Source organism: Oncorhynchus nerka, linkage group LG9b, assembly GCF_034236695.1.
Source record: "Oncorhynchus nerka isolate Pitt River linkage group LG9b, Oner_Uvic_2.0, whole genome shotgun sequence".
In the NCBI taxonomy this organism is placed as follows: Eukaryota; Metazoa; Chordata; class Actinopteri; order Salmoniformes; family Salmonidae; genus Oncorhynchus; species Oncorhynchus nerka.
The window spans coordinates 26,968,191-26,992,516 of record NC_088424.1 but is presented as its reverse complement, the minus strand read 5'-3'; the positions used below and the strand labels follow the sequence as shown (position 1 = coordinate 26,992,516).

Genomic DNA, 24,326 nt, shown 5'->3' with positions numbered 1-24,326 from the left:
AACCCTGTGGCACCCCTATAGAGACTGACAGAGGTCCGGACAACAGGCCCTCCGATTTGACACACTGAACTCTATCTGAGAAGTAGTTAGTGAACCAGGCGAGGCAGTCATTAGAGAAACCAAGGCTATTGAGTCTGCCGATAAGAATACGATGATTGACAGAGTCTAAAGCCTTGGCCAGGTCGATGAAGAAGGCTGCAAAGTACTGTCTTTTATCGATGGCGGTTATGATATCGTTCATCAAGGAAAAGGGTGGCTACTTTGAAGAATCTCAAACATAAAATGTTTTTTTATTCATTTTTTGGTAACTACATGATTCCGTAGATGTTGTTTCATAATTTGCAAATAAATTCATAAAAAATCCTACAATGTGATTTTCTGGATTTTTTTTCTCATTTTGTCTGTCATAGTTGGAAGTGTACCTATGATTAAAATTACAGGCCTCTCTAATCTTTTTAAGTGGGAGAACTTGCACAATTGGTGGCTGACTAAATACTTTTTTTGCCCCACTGTGTGTATATATATATATATATATATATATATATATGTATATATATATATATAAAGTATACCATTTTTATTTGAGCGTACAATATAGCTCCGTATTTGTATGAAGTATTTTATACAATTTTTTGATCATCTTTATCAAGGGGGACAATCATTCTGGACCTGACTGTACATGTGTGTATGTAGAGGTGTGTGTTTATGTGCGTGTGAAAAGGTGTGTGGACAAGTCATCTGAGTCGACTGTAGGTGAATTATGACACTTTGTTTCTTGCTCTGTCAATTATTGATCTTGCCATCACATGTACTTTTATCTGGTCCATCGGACTAGCTTAGCAGCTTTTACAAGTCTGTCTGAGAGGCCAAGGCTACTAATTCTTAGTGTTCCATACTAAGGGATTCTTTGACTAGGGAGTAAACATGGGGAGGAGAACTACATATTTAGTCATCCTCCATATGTCATGGATCTTATGTGAAAATGTCTTATCTCTGGTAAGGTTATGTTGCATTTATCTGTTTATTTGTATATTGGTGAAAATGAAATACATGTCTCAAAGAAACATCAATATAGCTTTAGTACTGGTATTGACTGGTTTTATTTGTTATTGAGATACTGTAATATGATTTATGTTGACCTAATTTGCATTTTCATTTAGAATTAGTATAATGCCTCATTTGCATTGTTACAATGTTCACTCACTTTCTCTAAACAATGGTACGTTTTCCCTCTGTTGCTTGTCAGCCTGCACCAAGAGTTTTAGGTTAAGTGGATTTTCTTATTTTCTTTTCAATATTTCAAATAGAATGTCACCTATTCAAAGCTGTCATTTACTGTATGTCCTTTACATTTATTCTACAGAATATGATGTGGATGGTGGAAGGGACATGGACATCTTTGATATCAATGAAGGTTTGTCAGTTAGGATGTTACTTAATCTTGTTTCTAATAACTCACTGGGAGTTTCATAGCTGTGTGTGTGTGTGTGTGTGTGTGTGTGTGTGTGTGTGTGTGTGTGTGTGTGTGTGTGTGTGTGTGTGTGTGTGTGTGTGTGTGTGTGTGTGTGCTTGGTCCTAACAGAGGCTGGGTTAAACCTGGTGGAGGGGGATATTGAGCTTGATGAGGTGAGTTAATAAGTACTTCTGCTGGTCTTCACTTTAACAATGACATGTTATATCAAGCATAGAAATAGAAAGACAATAATGGGGAAGTTCCATTGATTGCAGACCACAGCAATTTAACTGCACCCTCATGGGCTTGGGCAATTATATTTCTATGATATCAGCTCACTGCCCAGGCTTAACAGAACTAAATGATTTATTATTTCTTTTTTTGTCAAATGTAATCTACGGCTGACTCAGAAACAAGGCCGGAATTCTATAATAGGGGATCAATACAGATGGCCAAAGACTGTTCCCTACTACTTTGAGGATGACTTGGGTAAGACCATATATGTAGATACAATATAATACATACAGTGCATTCGGAAAGTATTCAGACCCCTTGATGTTACAACCTTATTCTAAAATTAATTAATTAATAGATTAAATTACTTATTTTCCTCATCAATCTACACACAATAACCCATAATGACAAAGCGAAAACATGTTCTTAGAATTTTTTGCAAATGTATAAAAACGTACAAAACAGAAATACCTTATTTACATAACTATTCAGACCCTTTGCTACGAGACACGATATTGAGCTCAGGTGCATCCTGTTTCCATTGATCATCCTTGAGATGTTTCTACAACTTGATTGGAGTCCACCTGTGGTAAATTCAAATGATTGGACATGATTTGGAAAGACACACACCTGTTTATATAAGGTCCCACAGTTGACAGTGAAAGTCGGAGCAAAAACCAAGCCATGAGGTCAAAGGAATTGTCCGTAGAGTGCCGAGACAGGATTATTTCGAGGCACAAGGGTACCAACATTTTTCGCAGCATTGAAGTTCCCCAAGAGCACAGTGGCATCCATCATTCTTGAATGATAGAAGTTTGGAACCACCAAGAACTCTTCCTAGAGCTGGCTGCCCGGCCAAACTGAGCAATCAGGGGAGAAGGGCCTTGGTCAGGGAGGTGACCAAGAACCCGATGGTCACTCTGACAGAGCTCCAGAGTTCCTCTGTGGAGTTGGGAGAACCTTCCAGATGGACAACAAACTCTGCAGCACTCCACTCCAGGCCTTTATGGTAGAATGGCCAGACGGAAGCCTCTCCTCACTAAAAGGTACATGACAGCCTGCTTGGAGTTTGCCAAAAGGCACCTAAAGGACTCTCAGACCATGAAAAACAAGATTCTCTGGTCTGATGAAACCAATATTGAACTCTTTGCCCTGAATGCCAAGTGTCACGTTTGGAGGAAATCTGGTACCATCCCTACGGTGAAGCATTGTGGTGGTAGCATTATGCTGTGGGGATGTTTGTCAGCGGCAGGGACTGGGAGACTAGTCAGTATCAAGCGAAAGATGAAATAAGCAAAGTACAGAGAGATCCTTGATGAAAACCTTCTCCAGAGTACTCAGGACTTCAGACTGGGGCGAAGGTTCACCTTCCAACAGGACAACAACCCTAAGCACACAGTCAAGACAATGCAGGAGTGGCTTCGGAACAAGTCTCTGAATGTCCTTGAGTGGCCCAGCCAGAGCCTGGACTTGAACCCGATCTAACATCTCTGGAGAGACCTGAAAATCGCTGTGTAGTGACGCTCTCCATCCAACCTGACAGAGCTTGAGAGGATCTGCAAAGAAGAATGGGAGAAACTCCCCAAATACAGGTGTGCCAAGCTTGTAGCATCATACCCAAGGAGACCCGAGGCTGTAATCACTGCTAAAGGTGTTTTAACCAAGTACTGAGTAAAAGGTCTGAATACTTATGTAAATGTGACATTTCAGATTTACATTTGTAATATATTTGCAATTTAAAAAAAATAAATAACTGTTTTTGCTTTGTCATTATGGGGTATTGTGTGTAGCTTGATAAGGCGGAAAAAACGATTTAAACAATTTTAGAATAAGGCTGTAACGTAGGGGTCTGAATACTTTCCGAATGCACTGTACATCTACACTGAACAAAAATATAAACACATCATTTAAAGTGTTGCTTCCATGTTTCATGAGCTGAAATAAAAGATCCCAGAAATGTTGCATACGCATAAAAAGCTTATTTCTCTCAAGTTTTGTGCACAAATTTGTTTAAATCAAATCAAATGTATTTATATAGCCCTTCGTACATCAGCTGATATCTCAAAGTGCTGTACAGAAACCCAGCCTAAAACACCAAACAGTAAGCAATGCAGGTGTAGAAGCATGGCGGCTAGGAAAAACTCCCTAGAAAGGCCAAAACCTAGGAGGAAACCTAGAGAGGAACCAGGCTATGAGGGGTGGCCAGTCCTCTTCTGGCTGTGCCGGGTGGAGATTATAACAGAACATGGCCAAGATGTTCAAATGTTCATAAATGACCAGCATGGTCAAATAATAATAATCACAGTAGTTGTCGAGGGTGCAGCAAGTCAGCACCTCAGGAGTAAATGTCAGTTGGCTTTTCATAGCTGATCATTAAGAGCATCTCTACCACTCCTACTGTCTCTAGAGAGTTGAAAACAGCAGGTCTGGGACAGGTAGCACGTTCGGTGAGCACATCCCTGTTAGTGAGCATTTCTCCTTTGCCAAGATAATCTATACACCTGACAGGTGTAGCATATCAAGAAGCTGATTAAACAGCCTGATCATCACACAAGTGCACCTCGTGCTGGAGACAACAAAAGGTCACTCTAAAATGTGCTGTTTTATCCTACATGGCAATGCCACAGATTTCTCAAATTTTGAGGGAGAGTGCAATTGGCATGCTGACTGTAGGAATGTCCACCAGAGCTGTTGCCAGAGAATTCAATTTGAATTTCTTTACCATAAGCCGCCTCCAACGTTGTTTTGGAGAACATGGCAGTATGCCCAACCAGCCTCACAACCACAGACCACTTGTATGGCGTTGTGTGGGCGAGCGGTTTGCTGATGTCAATGTTGTGAACAGAGTGCCCCATGGTGGTGGGGTTAAGATATAGGCAGTTATTAGCTACAGACAACAAACACAATTGCATTTTATCAATGGCAATATGTATGCACAGAGATACCGTGATGAGATCCTGAGAGGCCATTGTTGTGCCATTCATCCACCGCTATCATGTTTCAGCATGATAATGCACAGCTCCATGTTGCAAGGATCTGTACACAATTCCTGGAAGCTGAAAATATCCCAGTTCTTCCATGGCCTGTGTACTCACCAGACATGTCACCCATTGAGCACGTTTTGGATGCTCTGGATCGATGTGTACTACAGCATGTCCCAGTTCCCGCCAATATCCAGCAACTTTGCACAGTTATTGAAGAGGAGTGGGACAACATTCCACAGGACACAGTAAACAGCCTGATCAACTCTGTGCGAAGGAGATGTGTTGCGCTGCATGAGGTAAATGGTGGTACATGCACCAGATACTGACTGGTTCTGATCCACACCCCTACCTTTTTAAAGGTATCTATGACCAACAGATGCATATCTGTCTTCTCAGTCATGTGAAATCCATAGATTAGTAAATGTTTTCAATTGACTGATTTCTTTATATGAACTGTAACTCAGTAAAGTCTTTGAGATTGCTGCGTTTATATTTTTGCTTAGTATAATACACATTCACTTTCTGAGACATGTTTTTGGTTCTAAAGGTTGACTATTTAAGAGGGGCAATACATGAATTTACGCAATGATACTATTTTATGGTCCATTGCTCGAAATAGGTCATGTGGCGTAGTCTTCAATTGAATGTGTAATTTCATGGTTACAAGACATATCTTCTATTCACAACACAGAGATCAATGCAAAAGGTGTTATCCTGAAGGCCTTTGAACAGTACCGGCTGAAGACCTGTATCGACTTCAAACCTTGGGAGGGAGAGCAGAACTACATTTCCATTTTCAAAGGAAGCGGGTACTGTAAGCTGTTATGGACTGCTCTGTTTTTATGTTGATTTATAATGTTTCTACATTGTGCTTTCAAGATACTGAACATACATGACTGCATAAAATGTATATACAGTACTAGTCAAAAGCATTCCAAGTGAAGCTGGTTGAGAGAATGCCAAGAGTGTGCAAAGCTGTCATCAAGGCAAAGGGTGGCTACTTTGAAGAATCTCAAATATAAAATATATTTTGAATTGTTTAACACATTTTTGGTTACTACATGATTCCATATGTGTTATTTCATAGTTTTGATGTCTTCACTATTATTCTACAATGTAGAAAATATTTAAAATAAAGAAGACCCTTGAATGAGTAGGTGTGTCCAAACTTTTGACAGGTACTGTATGTTTGGTGTTATTGTCTTACTAGGAGATCCACTCCTGGCAGTACACTACCGTTAAAAAGTTTGGGGTCACTTAGAAATGTCCTTGTTTTTTAAAGAAATGCATATTTTTTGGCCATTGAAATAACATAAATTTGATCAGAAATACAGTGTAGACATTGTTAATGTTGTAAATGACTATGACTGAGAAACAGACGCCTCACAAGTCGTCAACTGGCAGCTTCATTAAATAGTACCCGCAAAACACCAGTCTCAACGTCAACAGTGAAGACGCGACTTCGGGATGCTGGCCTTCTACTCCGGGATGCTGTCTGTTTTCTTTTGCCCATTAATCTTTTATTTTTATTGGCCAGTCTGAGAGATGGCTTTTTCTTTGAAACTCTGCCTAGAAGGCCAACATCCCGGAGTTGCCTCTTCACGGTTGATGTTGAGACTGGTGTTTTGCGGGAACTATTTAAAGAAGCTGCCAGTTGACGACTTGTGAGGCGTCTGTTTCTCAAACTAGATGCCCTAATGTACTTGTCCTCTTGCTCAGTTGTGCACCGGGGCCTTCCACTCCTTGTTCCATTATGGTTAGAGCCAGTGCTGTTCTGTGAAGGGAGTAGTACACAGCGTTGTACGAGATTTTCAGTTTCTTGGAAATTTCTCGCATGGAATAGCCTTAATTTCTCAGAACAAGAATAGACTGATGAGTTTCAGAAGAAAGGGCTTTGTTTCTGGCCAGTTTGTGCCTGTAGTCGAACCCACAAATGCTGATGCTCCAGATACTCAACTAGACTAAAGAAGGCCAGTTCAATTGCTTCTTTAATCAGAACAATAGTTTTCAGCTTTGCTAACATAATTGCAAAAGGGTTTTCTAATGATCAATTAGCCTTTTAAAATGATAAACTTGGATTAGCTAACACAATGTGCCATTGGAACACAGGAGTGATGGTTGCTGATAATGGGCCTCTGTATGCCTATATACATATTCCATGAAAAATCTTCAGTTTCCAGCCACAATGGTCATTTTCAACATTAACAATATCTACACTGTATTTCTGATCAATTTTATGTTATTTTAATGGACAAAAAAATGATTTTTTTTTCCAGAACAAGGACATTTCTACGTGATCCCAAACTTTTGAACGGTAGAGTATATATTTTATTTTGGAAGGATGTGCCCATGGAAAAAAAGGTTAGGCTGTAGTATAGCCTTTGAGTTTGTATTATATTAACGCTCAACAATGATTTCTGGTTGTCGCTCTTTCAGTTGTTTCTCATCTGTGGGTAACCAACATGTGGGGAAACAGAGGTTGTCCATCGGGACCAATTGTGACCGCATTGCGACCATCGAACACGAATTCCTCCATGCACTGGGTTTCTGGCATGAGCAGTCACGGTCGGACCGCGATGACTACGTCACCATCCTGTGGGACCACATCTCTGAGGGTACTGAACCTCTAAACCTATGGTAACCCTAACCATAATGCTTACCCCTAACCCTCTGACCCCAAAATGTAGGGGTTAAGGTTATGGCTAAGGTTAGGGTTGTACCAGGTAAGAGCTGTCAAATACACAAGCAGCTCCCGGCATTATACCTAAAGCAGACCTTGCCATTGGCTGCACGGAGTCGCATTAAGAGAGCCATGCAGCCTTGATTACAAGTCCGACTGTAATGTGAGATGTAATCTACACCTTGATTGTTTAGTTAAATGTTTTTCGATTTGAATGTCATTTTTTCTTTCTCGTTCTGATCTTCTGACGCGAGTGGGACGAGTGTAGTTTCGTGACAATAACCATTTTGACAGCTCTAACACAGTTACACCAGCTAAGCAAGTGTCGGATATCGCCGATTAACGCTTGATCTGATTGAATCTAGGCTATTCCCACTGGGTAAAATGGGTTTAATCAACATTTTTCCATGTCATGATTACATTTACATTTACATTTAAGTCATTTAGCAGACGCTCTTATCCAGAGCGACTTACAAATTGGTGCATTCACCTTATGACATCCAGTGGAGCAGCCACTTTACAATAGTGCATCTAAATCTTTTAAGGGGGGTGAGAAGGATTACTTTATCCTATCCTAGGTATTCCTTAAAGAGGTGGGGTTTCAGGTGTCTCCGGAAGGTGGTGATTGACTCCGCTGTCCTGGCGTCGTGAGGGAGTTTGTTCCACCATTGGGGGGCCAGAGCAGCGAACAGTTTTGACTGGGCTGAGCGGGAACTGTACTTCCTCAGTGGTAGGGAGGCGAGCAGGCCAGAGGTGGATGAACGCAGTGCCCTTGTTTGGGTGTAGGGCCTGATCAGAGCCTGGAGGTACTGAGGTGCCGTTCCCCTCACAGCTCCGTAGGCAAGCACCATGGTCTTGTAGCGGATGCGAGCTTCAACTGGAAGCCAGTGGAGAGAGCGGAGGAGCGGGGTGACGTGAGAGAACTTGGGAAGGTTGAACACCAGACGGGCTGCGGCGTTCTGGATGAGTTGTAGGGGTTTAATGGCACAGGCAGGGAGCCCAGCCAACAGCGAGTTGCAGTAATCCAGACGGGAGATGACAAGTGCCTGGATTAGGACCTGCGCCGCTTCCTGTTTGAGGCAGGGTCGTACTCTGCGGATGTTGTAGAGCATGAACCTACAGGAACGGGCCACCGCCTTGATGTTAGTTGAGAACGACAGGGTGTTGTCCAGGATCACGCCAAGGTTCTTAGCGCTCTGGGAGGAGGACACAGTGGAGTTGTCAACCGTGATGGCGAGATCATGGAACGGGCAGTCCTTCCCCGGGAGGAAGAGCAGCTCCGTCTTGCCGAGGTTCAGCTTGAGGTGGTGATCCGTCATCCACACTGATATGTCTGCCAGACATGCAGAGATGTGATTCGCCACCTGGTCATCAGAAGGGGGAAAGGAGAAGATGAATTGTGTGTCGTCTGCATAGCAGTGATAGGAGAGACCATGTGAGGTTATGACAGAGCCAAGTGACTTGGTGTATAGCGAGAATAGGAGAGGGCCTAGAACAGAGCCCTGGGGACACCAGTGGTGAGAGCACGTGGTGAGGAGACGGATTCTCGCCACGCCACCTGGTAGGAGCGACCTGTCAGGTAGGACGCAATCCAAGCGTGGGCCGCGCCGGAGATGCCCAACTCGGAGAGGGTGGAGAGGAGGATCTGATGGTTCACAGTATCGAAGGCAGCCGATAGGTCTAGAAGGATGAGAGCAGAGGAGAGAGAGTTAGCTTTAGCAGTGCGGAGCCCCTCCATGATACAGAGAAGAGCAGTCTCAGTTGAATGACTAGTCTTGAAACCTGACTGATTTGGATCAAGAAGGTCATTCTGAGAGAGATAGCGGGAGAGCTGGCCAAGGACGGCACGTTCAAGAGTTTTGGAGAGAAAAGAAAGAAGGGATACTGGTCTGTAGTTGTTGACATCGGAGGGATCGAGTGTAGTTTTTTTCAGAAGGGTGCAACTCTCGCTCTCTTGAAGACGGAAGGGACGTAGCCAGCGGTCAGGGATGAGTTGATGAGCGAGGTGAGGTAAGGGAGAAGGTCTCCGGAAATGGTCTGGAGAAGAGAGGAGGGGATAGGGTCAAGCGGGCAGGTTGTTGGGCGGCCGGCCGTCACAAGACGCGAGATTTCATCTGGAGAGAGGGGAGAAAGAGGTCAGAGCACAGGGTAGGGCAGTGTGAACCAGAACCAGCGGTGTCGTTTGACTTAGCAAACGAGGATCGGATGTCGTCGACCTTCTTTTCAAAATGGTTGACGAAGTCATCTGCAGAGAGGGAGGAGGGCGGGGGAGGGGAGGAGGATTCAGGAGGGAGGAGAAGGTGGCAAAGAGCTTCCTAGGGTTAGAGGCAGATGCTTGGAATTTAGAGTGGTAGAAAGTGGCTTTAGCAGCAGCGACAGAAGAGGAAAATGTAGAGAGGAGGGAGTGAAAGGATGCCAGGTCCGCAGGGAGGCGAGTTTTCCTCCATTTCCGCTCGGCTGCCCGGAGCCCTGTTCTGTGAGCTCGCAATGAGTCGTCGAGCCACGGAGCGGGAGGGGAGGACCGAGCCGGCCTGGAGGATAGGGGACATAGAGAGTCAAAGGATGCAGAAAGGGAGGAGAGGAGGGTTGAGGAGGCAGAATCAGGAGATAGGTTGGAGAAGGTTTGAGCAGAGGGAAGAGATGATAGGATGGAAGAGGAGAGAGTAGCGGGGAGAGAGAGCGAAGGTTGGGACGGCGCGATACCATCCGAGTAGGGGCAGTGTGGGAAGTGTTGGATGAGAGCGAGAGGGAAAAGGATACAAGGTAGTGGTCGGAGACTTGGAGGGGAGTTGCAATGAGGTTAGTGGAAGAACAGCATCTAGTAAAGATGAGGTCGAGCATATTGCCTGCCTTGTGAGTAGGGGGGAAGGTGAGAGGGTGAGGTCAAAAGAGGAGAGGAGTGGAAAGAAGGAGGCAGAGAGGAATGAGTCAAAGGTAGACGTGGGGAGGAGTTCATTCATCCAGGACCATGAGTCAAGGTCAAAACGTGGGGATGGTGGAACAAACTTCACGACGCCAGGACAAGTCAATCACCACCTTCCGGAGACACCTGAAACCCCACCTCTTTCAGGAAACTGATAAAGTAATCCTTCTCACCCCCCTTAAAAGATTTAGATGCACTATTGTAAAGTGGCTGTTCCACTGGATGTCTTAAGGTGAACCTCAGGATAAGAGCTAAATGACTTAAATGTAAATGTAAATTAAAGTCGCCCAGAACTGTGAGAGGTGAGCATCTCAGGAAAGGAGCTTATCAAGGCATCAAGCTCATTGATGAACTCTCCGAGGAACCTGGAGGGCGATAAATGATAAGGATGTTAAGCTTGAAAGGGCTGGTAACTGTGACAGCATGGAATTCAAAGGAGGCGATAGACAGATGGGTAAGGGGAGAAAGAGAGAATGACCACTTGGGAGAGATGAGGATCCCGGTGCCACCACCCCGCTGACCAGAAGCTCTCGGGGTGTGCGAGAACACATGGGCGGACGAAGAGAGAGCAGTAGGAGTAGCAGTGTTATCTGTGGTGATCCATGTTTCCGTCAGTGCCAAGAAGTCGAGGGACTGGAGGGAGGCATAGGCTGAGATGAACTCTGCCTTGTTGGCCGCAGATCGGCAGTTCCAGAGGCTACCGGAGACCTGGAACTCCACGTGGGTCGTGCGCGCTGGGATCACCAGATTAGGGTGGCCGCGGCCACGCGGTGTGGAGCGTTTGTATGGTCTGTGCAGAGAGGAGAGAACAGGGATAGACAGACACATAGTTGACAGGCTACAGAAGAGGCTACGCTAATGCAAAGGAGATTGGAATGACAAGTGGACTACACGTCTCGAATGTTCAGAAAGTTGAGCTTACGTAGCGAGAATCTTATTGACTAAAATGATTAAAAATGATACAGTACTGCTGAAGTAGGCTAGCTGGCAGTGGCTGCGTTGTTGACTTAGTAGGCTAGCTGGCAGTGGCTGCGTTGTTGATTCGGGGGCTAGCTGGCTAGCTAGCAGTGTTGATTACGTTACGTTGCGTTAAAAGAACGACAATAGCTGGCTAGGTAACCTAGAAAATCGCTCTAGACTACACAATTATCTTTGATACAGAGACGGCTATGTAGCTAGCTATGTAGCTAGCTACGATCAAACAAATCAAACCGTTGTACTGTAATGAAATGAAATGAAAATGTGATACTACCTGTGGAGCGAGGCGGAATGCGACCGGGTTGTTGAGTTCTATTCGGTAGACGTTGGCTAGCTGTTGGCTAGCTAGCAGTGTCTCCTACGTTAAGGACGACAAATAGCTGGCTAGCTAACCTCGGTAAATTAAGATAATCACTCTAAAACTACACACTCTAAACTACACAATTATCTTGGATACGAAGACAGCAAAGACAACTATGTAGCTAGCTAACACTACACTAATCAAGTCGTTCAGTTGAGGGTAATAGTTTCTACCGTGCTGCTAGTCGGTAGACGGTGGACGTTAGCTAGCTGGCTAGCTGCTGGGCAGATAGCAGTGTAGACTACGTTAGGACGACGAAATACGATAATTACGCAATTATCTTTGATACAAAGACGGCTATGTAGCTAGCTAAGAAGAAATTGCTAAGATTAGACAAATCAAACCGTTGTACTATAATGAAATGTAATGAAAAGTTATACTAGCTGCAGACCGAAGTGCGGATGCGACTGCTCGCTCCAACCCGGAAGTTGTTGGACTGAACGTGGAAAACTGATTGAATTTGTAAAAAGTCATCAACATAAATATATTTTTTTTACTCAACTTTGAACCTAAATCCAATGACATGGTGATTTCACGTTAGTTGAAAATTCAACCAAATGTAAATCAAAACTAGAAGTTGAGCTGAGGTCTGTTCTCAGTGGGGTGTTTCTTACTGTGCATGCCTGCATGTATTTGTCATCAGAAACATGGTGATTGGATTTCTCTGAATAATTTATCATCTGGACAAACAGTAATCTGTTTTCTTCCCACAAGCATATTACAATATGTCAACATAAAGTCAGATTAGTGTTAGCCTGACCAAACAGGCCCATCCACAGTGTACACTACTTGTTCATTAATCTTGACCTTTCCCAAGAGCTATAAGCTATGTGATCAGGACAAACAAATGACTTCTTGCGCTGATCGACTACCTAATTCTCTCAGACAAACAGGCAAAGGGCACCATATAAGCATCAATGGAAATTTAAAGTGAAATTTGAGATTAGTGCATGGTCTAAGTCATTAATATCAAGTCATTCATTTTGTATAATTGAAGGTGAAAGAGTAGCGATATGATTCTTAAGATTCCAGTCAGCATCTTGTCATCCACATGAAGCCCTAACCCTACAGATCTGCCATTGGAGACGTTCTTTGTCTCGCTAACATTTTGGGGTTGAAGGCTTATTACAGTACATGTCAATTCAGGAGACGAATTGAAATTCCAAGGCTAGATTTGAAGAAGTGAGTAAACTGGCTGATTTGACCTCTCCAACCCAACTGAACTCTCTCTCTCCCTCTCCCCCTCCCTCCCTCAATCAATCAATCTCCAGGTAAGGAACACAACTTCAACACGTACAATGACACCATGTCCAGTTCTCTGGGTGTCCCCTACGACTACGGTTCCATGATGCACTACAGTAAGACTGCGTTCAGGAACGGTACCGAGCCCACAATCGTCACCAAGATCCCCGCCTTCGCTGATGTCATCGGTCAGCGCATGGAGTTCAGTGATAATGACCTGCTCAAGCTACGGCGCCTCTACAACTGCAGTAAGGCTCAGTCACTTTAGGCCTCTACAACTGCAGTAAGGCTCAGTCACTTTAGGCCTCTACAACTGCAGTAAGGCTCAGTCACTTTAGGCCTCTACAACTGCAGTAAGGCTCAGTCACTTTAGGCATCTACAACTGCAGTACGACTCAGACACTTTAGGCCTCTACAACTGCAGTAAGGCTCAGTCACTTTAGGCCTCTACAACTGCAGTAAGGCTCAGTCACTTTAGGCCTCTACAACTGCAGTAAGGCTCAGTCACTTTAGGCATCTACAACTGCAGTAAGGCTCAGTCACTTACGGCCTCTACACCTGCAGTAAGGCTCAGTCACCTTAGGCCTCTACAACTGCAGTAAGGCTCAGTCACCTTAGGCCTCTACAACTGCAGTAAGGCTCAGTCACTTTAGGCCTCTACAACTGCAGTAAGGCTCAGTCACTTTAGGCATCTACAACTGCAGTAAGGCTCAGTCACTTAAGGCCTCTACACCTGCAGTAAGGCTCAGTCACTTTAGGCATCTACAACTGCAGTAAGGCTCAGTCACTTAAGGCCTCTACAGCTGCTGTAAGGCTCAGTCACTTTAGGCCTCTACAACTGTCGTAAGGCATAGGAACATTGGGCTGTATAACTGCAGTAAGACTCAGGCCATGTTCAAGAGCATCGGTCTTCTCAGTCAGTGATCAACGACTGTCTGAGCAGACTGACTGATCTATCAAGTAAGTAGTAAGACATACTCACATTGACCTGCTGATCTACTGATTTATTTGATGGAGACTGTAATTTAGTCAAACCCACAGTGCAGGAGACTTCCTTTGCTGGAATGTCACATTTCTGCTATAAAACTTGAATTACAGTGATTAGTTAGGTGATATGTTCAAAGCGAAACTCAGGATCTTTCTGCAGTGTATATTTGATTGAGAACCCTGGTGGATTATCAAACGTGGTTGGGTACATGGTACTGCATAGGTACATGGTAAACCTAGATAAAAAATGTTTACAGCAGGTCAAAGTTTTCCTATAATTGCTGTTCAGCTGATGGCGATTGCATATACGTGTCCTTTGATCCAGCACGCTCCTCCACTTTCCTGGACACCTGCGACTTTGAGAGGGAGAACATCTGTGGTATGATCCAGGGGCCGGGGGATCAGGCAGAATGGACAAGGGTGACCCAGGCGCCTGGCGGGCCCAACACGGACTACTCCAACATGGGCAAATGCACCGGTGAGCACCCCCTCAGTACACACCACAAAACAACACTATCAACCTCCCATCCTCAGTCCCTGACAGGGCAGATCACTATCAGCTCTCTTCTTATCTTACAGTCCAAAGGGTGATCAAGGTCCAGTTACAAATAACACCTAGAGTTTTCCCTGACTGTTACCTGGTTAGTAAAACTCTGAGCCCTAGTTATAGGCTAAAGTTATAGGCTGACCCTACTTAACAATCCAATGGAAAATGTATACTGGTGTCCATTGTTCACAGGCTCAGGCTACTTCATGCACTTGAGCACTGCCACAGGCAAACCAGCAGACACAGCCAGGCTGGAGAGCAGACTGCTCTACCCCAAGAGAGGCTACCAGTGCCTGCAGTTCTTCCTCTACAATGGTGGTGGCGCCAACGATCAGCTGGTGATCCTTGTCCGAGAGTACGATGAAGCCCACCCCAACGGAACCCTGCGTGTTATTCAGCCCATAGTTGGTAACATCTCTAACATATTGTCTCTAACATCTCTAACATATGGTCTCTAACATCTCTAACATATGGTCTCTAACATAGCTAACATCTCTAACATATGGTCTCTAACATAGCTAACATCTCTAACATATTGTCTCTAACATAGCTAACATCTCTAACATATGGTCTCTAACATAGCTAACATCTCTAACATATGGTCTCTAACATAGCTAACATCTCTAACATATTGTCTCTAACATCTCTAACATATGGTCTCTAACATATTGTCTCTAACATCTCTAACATATTGTCTCTAACATAGCTAACATCTCTAACATATGGTTCTAACATAGCTAACATCTCTAACATATTGTCTCTAACATCTCTAACATATGGTCTCTAACATATGGTCTCTAACATATGGTCTCTAACATAGCTAACATCTCTAACATATTGTCTCTAACATATGGTCTCTAACATAGCTAACATCTCTAACATATTGTCTCTAACATCTCTAACATATGGTCTCTAACATATGGCCTCTAACATATGGTCTCTAACATAGCTAACATCTCTAACATATTGTCTCTAACATATGGTCTCTAACATAGCTAACATCTCTAACATATTGTCTCTAACATCTCTAACATATGGTCTCTAACATCTCTAACATATGGTCTCTAACATAGCTAACATCTCTAACATATTGTCTCTAACATAGCTAACATCTCTAACATATGGTCTCTAACATAGCTAACATCTCTAACATATGGTCTCTAACATAGCTAACATCTCTAACATATGGTCTCTAACATAGCTAACATCTCTAACATATGGTCTCTGAACATAGCTAACTTCTCTAACATATTGTCTCTAACATAGCTAACATCTCTAACATATGGTCTCTAACATAGCTAACATCTCTAACATATGGTCTCTAACATATGGTCTCTAACATAGCTAACATCTCTAACATATGGTCTCTAACATAGCTAACATCTCTAACATATGGTCTCTAACATAGCTAACATCTGTTACATCAATCTATAGACATTCAAATAATCTGTTATTGGTTTACACCCATCATATTGGTTTTTCTTAACCTGTATAATGCGTATAACATATGATATACTGTAAATTCTACACAACAATATTCTCTGTAAACTTAATGGTTTCCTCTTTCTCCCAGCACCACCTCAAGACCTATGGCAACTGCACCATGTGAGCCTGAACGTGGTCAAGAAGTTCCGGGTGGTGTTCGAGGGCATCAAGGGCGACGCCCCCTCCACAGGTGGTCTCTCCCTGGACGACATCAACCTCTCTGAGACTACCTGCCCCGACCACGTGTGGCGGGTGAAGAACTTCAGCGACATCATGGAGACCACTCCTAACGACAAACCCATCTACAGCCCCCCGTTCAAGTCCAGAGAGGGCTACACCTTCCAGATGGGGCTCTACCCCAGTGGGAAGGAGGGCTATGCGGGGGAGCTTTCTGCCTACGCCCACCTGGTGACCATGTCCGGTGACACAGAGGTGCGGAAGTGGCCGTGTCCGTGGAAACAGATGACCATGATGCTGTTCGATCAGAACCCAGACATCATGAGGCGTATGAACAACCAGCGCAGTGTCACCACCGATCCTACTAAGAAACTCAGTGGTCAGTCCAGGTCCAGTATTCATTAAGCATCTTAGACTGGGAGTGTTGATCTAGGATCAGGTTCCCTCTCTCCATGTAATCTTTTTCATTATTATCTGAAAGGCTAAACTGATCCTAGGTCAGTGCCCTTCTGAAATGCCTAATTAATATAGACCAAGACAAGTGCAGAACGATTTGAAACCCAGGGATTTACTTTAACATATGGAGTTAAATTCCATTTTCAAATTAATGGAATTACCATTTTTTTCTGAGATGTTCCACCTGGTTTTGCATGGACTTAAAGTAGTAGTCTTCTTATTTCATAGATAAAGTCATGTAGAGTATATTGAGAAAGATCTGTGTTTTTACCTTTCAGGGACTTCAGAGCTGTTCTTCTGGGATGACCCTCGTAAGGTGGGCATTGAAGTGTCAGCGGCGGACGGGACCAAATATTTCCGTGGGCCGGGTGCCGGGACAACCGCGTACCTCACCCATGGCAGGGCCAAGAGCAGGGACTTCATCAAGGGGGGAGACGCCATCTTCCTGCTTACCATGGAGGGTAAGAAGTTCTGAAATGTTCCCCTGGTCCCAGATTTGTTTGTGCTGTATTGCCAACTCCTATGGTTAGCCATGACAAAATTTAGCCTGGTTCCAGATCTGTTCGTGCTGTATTGCCAACTCCTATGGTCAGTCCTGACAAAAGTTAGCCTGGTTCCAGATCTGTTCGTGCTGTATTGCCAACTCCTATGGTCAGTCCTGACAAAAGTTAGCCTGGTTCCAGATCTGTTCGTGCTGTATTGCCAACTCCTATGGTCAGTCCTGACAAAAGTTAGCCTGGTTCCAGATCTGTTCATGCTGTATTACCAACTCCTATGGTCAGTCATGACAGAAGTTAGCCTGGTTCCAGATCTGTTCGTGCTGTATTGCCAACTCCTATGGTCAGTCATGACAAAAGTTAGCCTGGTTCCAGATCTGTTCGTGCTGTATTGCCAACTCCTATGGTCAGTCCTGACAAAAGTTAGCCTGGTTCCAGATCTGTTCGTGCTGTATTGCCAACTCCTATGGTCAGTCCTGACAAAAGTTAGCCTGGTTCCATATCTGTTCTTGCTGTATTACCAACTCCTATGGTCAGTCATGACAGAAGTTAGCCTGGTTCCAGATCTGTTTGTGCTGTATTGCCAACTCCTATGGTCAGTCATGACAGAAGTTAGCCTGGTTCCAGATCTGTTCGTGCTGTATTGCCAACTCCTATGGTCAGTCCTGACAAAAGTTAGCCTGGTTCCAGATCTGTTCGTGCTGTATTGCCAACTCCTATGGTCAGTCCTGACAAAAGTTAGCCTGGTTCCAGATCTGTTTGGTCATTGTCAGTGGTGTAAGTAAAAATACTTGAAAGTAATACTTAAGTATTTTTGGGGGGTATCTGTACAACTTTGGACTTTTACTTCACTACATTCCTAAAGACAATTATGTACTTTTTACACCATACATTTTCCCTGACACCCAAAAGTACTCGTTACATTGTGAATGATTAACAGGACAGGAAAACTGTCTAATTTAAACAGGCAGAACATCCCTTCTGCCTCTGATCTGGTGGACTCACTCAACACATGGTTTGTAAATGATGTCTGAGTGTTAGAGCATGACCCTGGCTATCCGTTAAAAAACAAACAAGGAAAATGATGCCGTCTGGTTTGCGTTTATATAAGGAATTTTATATTATTTCTACTTTTACTTTTGATGCTTAAGTATATTTTAGTCATTACATTTACTTTTGACACAAATATATTTAAAACCAAGTACTTTTACTTAAGTAGTATTTTACTGGGTGACATTTTCTATTAAGGTATCTTTACTTTTACTCAAGTATGTCAATTGGGTACTTTTTTCCACCAATGGTCATTGCTGCGTTTGACACGATCACACAAACAGATCTGGGACCAGGCTACTGAAAATACCTTTTTATCAAAAACAAAAGCATTCTCTACATTCTTTGAAATCATGATACATTGTCTCTCTGTTTTTGCATAATCATGTTCAAATATACTCATCTGTATGATCCCACCAGTGGAGGCTGCTGAGGGGAGAACGGCTCATAATAATGGCTGGAACGGAACGGCATCAAACTATGTGTTTGATACAATTCCACTCATTCCTCTACAGCCATAACCACAAGCATGTCCTCCCCTATTAAGATGCCACCAGCCTCCTGTGGATCCACCATCATATCCCATTAAGGCCTAGATTCAATCAGATCAAGTTTTAACACCCGCAAGTTGCCGTTTCGGCGGTGTCAGAAGTGTTACTGCGCTAGAGCTGCTGCTCGTGTGGTCATTGTCACAAAGCCACACTTGTCCCACTCGGGTTAGAAGTTCTGCATAAGTTAGTGTAGGCTATATAGAAATAATGACACTCAAGTTGAAAATCATTAAACAAAATAAAGAGGATTTCTATCAGCCTAATCAAGTTTTAGATAACATCTCACAATTCTATTGCAAACTTGTAAATAAGGCTGCATGGGATTTCTGTTAATGCGACTCTGTGCAGCCAATGGCAATGTCCACTTTAGGTATAATGCCAGGAGCCACAGAGGTCCACAGCAGTTCCACCTCCGACACCACCAAAACAACCGCTATGAAGTGGGTCAGCTAGCCCTTACACTGCCTTGTTGATTATCATCACACTCATTCAAATAAAATCATGGGTTGTGGTTTTCCATCTATTTAAAGGTTGGCTTTGGGAAAAAATGCAAAAATAATGGCTTTAAACTACAATGGATCAATCCACCATCATACCAGGGAATTTAATGCTTAAACCCTCAAATGTATGAATAAGATATTTGGCTACAGAAGTGCCATTCTTACCAACCTCTACAGCTTCCATCCAAAAACAAATCCTTTGAAATGACGTCAACACATACTGGAAGAGTTACTGGCTAGCTAACTAACTAGCTATGCGCATGACCAGAATGACACATCGACGAACCACCAAAGGAACACTTTATTTCTGTTTGAAAATTGAGAAAGGGGCGGAGTTGGATTGTTTTTCGTGGCCAAAGTCGAATGTGATGTCCACATCACGTGATTCATTACCAATTCACGCCCATTCGCCATTTCTATAATCAATCATGCTACCCAATCCCATCCCAGTGTCTGTAGGCCAACATTAATTTCTATGTTAGTACTATGTGTACTGTACCTCATTCTCATTACATACATGCCCCCTCCCCCCAATCTTTGTCTTCAGATGTTTCACATCTTACGGTGACCCAGCCCGTACCCTCCTCCACATTGCCACCAGTCACCACGGTTACCACCGCCATATTGCCACCTACTGACCCCTGCACTAAGGTCACATGTGGGAATGAGGGCGTCTGTGTGGTGGATGCTGGAAATGCTCTTTGCAGGTGAGGACACGTTATTATCGAGGCTTGTCGCTTACACAATACAATGGTCTGAATTATATTTCTCTCTCTTTCGCTCTGTTCTTCTCTCTGCATTGATAACCACAGCTTGATTCTTTCCTTTTATTATCTTGCACCAGCTGTGCAGATACAAATAGTTCCCTCTGTTTCCTCAGAATGCTCAGTCTTACCCTTTACACATACACACAGCCCAGCAGGCAAAACTGGTTGTATAATGACATCATTACAACCAGTGTTGCCTGTGTATAGACTCCCACTTTCTTCCCCTCTGTATAGGTGAACCGTGTTAGAGCTATATTTCTCTCTCCCTATCCAGATGTGCAGTGGGTAGATAGGTGACTCTCTCTCTCGGTCCCTCTCTAGGTGTGCAGTTGGTGACGACTGGTGGTACTACGGAGAGAGTTGTCAGTATCAGGGTTCCACCCAGGACACGATGACCACAGCGCTTATAGCCTCTTTCTCTGTGCTGGGTGGCATGTTGGTGGTGACTGCAGTCAGTGTGGTGTGTGTGAAGAGGAAAAACAAGAACAGCGGAGGTGGAGGAGACCGGGGCATCACCATGTCCAATGTCACAGTCACAGGAATGTAATGTTTTCCCCCTGCCAGAACCAAAACTATTCATGGCCAGCATTAAGTAGATGAAGAAGTTAACTGCAAAAGCTACAACTCCTTCAAATATAAAATTACAAAAGATCTACTGGAAATTCCACTTATTGTCTCATCCCAATAATTATCTGCCTATCAGCCATGTATTTTGATCAGCCTGTTAATTTGACATGATTTGTAGTTTCTTTGTGTATGTAAATCTCCAACTATTTTCTTGTGTAAAAATGGTATTTTAACACTTGAAAGGGGGACGTGCTCTACCTCTCCCGCACAGGTTATTTTCATTCACCTTAACATCCCATTTTTTTGTATTTGTGTGCAAATGAAAAAAAAAATCATAAATATGCTATGAAGTGTATGTATTGTTCAGGGCATACGCTACATTAGTGTTGCTGTCATGTCATTTTCATTTCAGACTCTTAATAGTTTTCAATTGAGATAATTATATCTGAAATGTTTCTTTTTCTTCAGTTGCAGTCATGGAAGGGAAGGCATTAGGGGCATAAATATAATAAGTGGTTGTAGAGTTCGTCTGATTTTGAAATGAATGAGATGCTAATATAAACATTTGACAATATTGACCTCTTCTGGTCATAAGATGCACATACATCTGATTTTCGAACTAGGGCTCTATTCAATAAGTAGCACTGAAGTTCTGTGTTGTAGCCAGATTGACATTTAGAGGCAATGTTCCCGCGTTAGTAGACACGGCATTCACGGTAAACGCTACATGTCAGCCAAACTTCAGCTATAGAGATTGAATAGAGCCCTTACTCAAACTAGAGCTATAGTATGACACATGTGCAACAAGAGATTATCCTGCATTTCTGGATAAGAGTAATGTAAAAATGGTACATTTGAAATTGTATTGTAAAGTCTAATTGAAAGCTATCAACTATACCTTATGGCGGTTTTCGGGTTTATAGGAACTTAAAATGGTATGACCTTAATCTGCAAAATACAAGTGGGTCATACATTGAAATAGGGGAGGAATACTGAGAGAAATGATTGTATATAAATTTACACTTGTCAAACGCACACAGAGAGAATTTAAAATGTAACTATAAAATAACACTAGAACAACAAAGCTTACAAATGTAAGATTTATTATACCAAAGACAGGAACGTTTTGTGTGGTTTACTTTCCATGTGGATAATATAGCATTTGTTTGCATTACTGAACTGGACACAGTCATGCCGGTGAGAGCAGTGGGACGGAATACTGTGTGTATGTATGTTGTGAGCACATTAGAGGGAGTGCTGACTAACCAAGATGTAAGTATCAACAGAACTGAATGAAAAGAACCATGGTGAATTGTGTGTGCTTGTACTGTATAACAGGGTGGGTGTACTGTGTATGCACGTATATGTGTATTGAACATGTCTCTGAGTGTATGTGTCTACGAGAAAAAGGTGAGATCGGCGAAATCAGGTCTGACCCACACCCCCTCCACACCACTAAATCCATCCACAAACATACGGGTACACAGTTCCTTTAAAAGCATCAGTATTTCTCTTATTTACAATTCATTGGGGGGAAAAAAAATCACAATTTCTCTCAGAGAAGATTAGTAAAAGTGACTAGGTCACCATAAAGAGTATGCAACTCCTAAGAGTTAGTCTTTCAAATTTCTACAAAAATGTCTATGCCTTTTGTACAGGCCAAGAGCCATGATTTACTGAAGAAATAGAGTTTTATCAAGTGCCCCATCTACAACAGTTAAGCGTGGTATTATTGGTGTGTACCATTCAAATGTATTTCATTGATAATAAAAAAGATTGTTCTCCATGTTTCATTTAATTTTTTTTCAGCAACTTAATTTTCTTTACATGAAAAGATATGGTAAGTAAAAAAACAACGTCATCATATCCATAACTGTGTGTTGTGAGAGGCTAACCCTTCTGCAGAGAGACTAGTGTGGATTACATAGGTACTCATTGGTTCGTTGTCTAATGTAAAAACAACGTTCCGCACAGTCTGTCTGTGAGTAGTAGTGGAACTACTTTGGACCATAAAAGGTGTGTCCATAAGTAGGATACCCAATAGGGATGGGTTATCTTAAAGGGCTCATTTGCATGTCCTATTCTATAGGTCACTTTGGGGAAAGGGTTGGAGCCAGTTACAGTGCTTGGTACTCCAGTGCTGTGGTCTCAGGAAAGGGGTTGAGTGATTGTAGTCTGTAGACATCTCAGCAAGGTGCTGTTTTTCAGATACATAGGTTACTCAGCTAGTCCGAAGACTCTGTAGCGATTCTCCACTGTAGGGATTTCGGGGTGTGTCCTAATTCCCTGCAGTCCTAGTAGTCTGCAGGCTGGTCGGGGCTAGGTGTTTTCTGTTGCTTCTGCTGATGCTGTTTCATTATCTCCTTGACCTCCTCCACCAGCTCTGGAGGGATGATGAACTGGTCGTCTGGGTCGGGCTGGGCGGGTGCTGTGAAGTATCCCCCTCCCTTCTTAGATGGGACGTCTGCTGCCACCTCGATCAGGTTGTGGCTCTTCTCCTGGGGGGCCACAGAGCCGTTCCCCCTCCTCTTCCACATGGCCTTCCCGTCATCACCCGGTCTGCCGCAGCCCACTGACCAGCCCTCTTCTCTATCCTCCCTCATATCCGCCTCCACCCCTTCCTCCAGTGGTTCCGGGGTGCAGGGTGGAGGAGGTGGAGGAGGGGCCAGCAAGCGTTCCCGTCCTGACGATGATAAAGAGGCCTCAACCCTAAGGCAGTGGATGTCGGCCTCCACCTCCACTCTGCTCCCGTTGGAAAAGACCCCGGCGATGGGCTCCTCGTCCTCACTGTCCAGCCCGTTGTCAGATAGTGCGCTGGAGAAGGTGGCGCTGGACAGCTGCCTCTGGAAGGATCCGGTCAGACAGGCAGGGTGGAGAGCACAGCAGCCCCGGGCAGGGAGCTCCGAGCCTGGGTGAGGGTAGGGGCAGGGCTGGGCAGCGTGCTGGGCCTGCAGGGAGAGCTGGTTGGCCTGGTGGTGCAGGTGGAGCTGGTGGTGGTGGGGTTGTTCATGCAGCAGCCCCAGGGAACTCTGAGGGGGCTCGTCAGAGGAGGCCGTGGATCCCACCTCGCTGCTCATCTCACTAGTACTGATCTCACTGCTGATCTCACTGCAGGAGGACGGGGGGACAGGGAGGGAGCCGTCCCCTGTGGGTCGCTCCTTTATCGACGAACCCCCCGAAGAGGGGTAGCCGCCCAATACAGGGCTGGGGGGCGGCTGGTGATGGTCTCTGCAGCAGCAGCAGTCCTCACTCACAGAGAGCTGCACCACCACGGCACAGAGACTGTCGGTGCAGCCGTAGCCCTGGGCCAGCGTACACAGCTTCTTGGCTGCAGCCAGGCCGTCTGGGACATTACGCACCGCCTCCACCGCCTCCGACGGTGACACTGCATCCCACAAGCCACGGCTTCCCAGGATGAAGAACTCGTCCTGCGGGGTGAGGGTTACCGTGCAGACGTAGGGCCGTGGGATCACTGCCGGGTACAGGAAGGAATATCCCATGATACGGGTGGAGTCTGTCACTCCATTCACCTTGTTGTCCTAGAGGAGTAGAAGGAGAAGCCTACTTAAATATCCAACAGAAACCGGTATTCTGCCGTATCCCAACCCCTCGCAGAAACACACAGTATGTTGAGAGTGGGAGCTGTTTTAACACATTCCCCAATCCTCACACATACAGATTAAAGCTCAGGCCAAAATTGTATTAAAAGAGTCATTAAGTGTGGTATCAATGATGAACTTGACTTCAAAATCCCATACCCTTTGGGGTTATAGAATTGAACATGAAATGGAATTGAAGTGCATCACAAGCATTTGGAGCAGTACTTTAAATTAACATCCTCATATACACTGCCACACTCAAGCAGAATACACTCTTAACCCCTCATC

The 24,326-nt window shown here is 44.1% G+C and overlaps 2 protein-coding genes across 2 annotated transcripts in view; one reads left to right on the top strand and one right to left on the bottom strand.

Moving 5' to 3' along the window:
* The first annotated feature begins 828 nt into the window (after positions 1–828).
* Positions 829–22,225, top strand: mep1bb (meprin A subunit beta b). The gene is made up of 14 exons (XM_029642830.2): positions 829–996; positions 1,247–1,265; positions 1,364–1,414; positions 1,583–1,626; positions 1,864–1,942; positions 5,363–5,480; positions 7,108–7,286; positions 12,885–13,103; positions 14,168–14,320; positions 14,582–14,797; positions 15,963–16,430; positions 16,786–16,968; positions 19,653–19,812; positions 20,194–22,225. Exons 1-14 carry the CDS (start codon positions 925–927, stop codon positions 20,417–20,419), a joined length of 2,187 nt encoding a protein of 728 aa, XP_029498690.1. The 5' UTR covers positions 829–924; the 3' UTR covers positions 20,420–22,225.
* The window catches only part of LOC115114524 (PH domain leucine-rich repeat protein phosphatase 1-like), an 82,592-nt gene continuing 79,791 nt past the window's right edge, over positions 21,526–24,326 (bottom strand). The window contains exon 17 of the mRNA XM_029642829.2: positions 21,526–23,978. Within this exon, the coding sequence (XP_029498689.1) occupies positions 22,734–23,978 (1,245 nt within the window). The 3' untranslated portion in view covers positions 21,526–22,733. The remainder of the gene's footprint in view (positions 23,979–24,326) is intronic.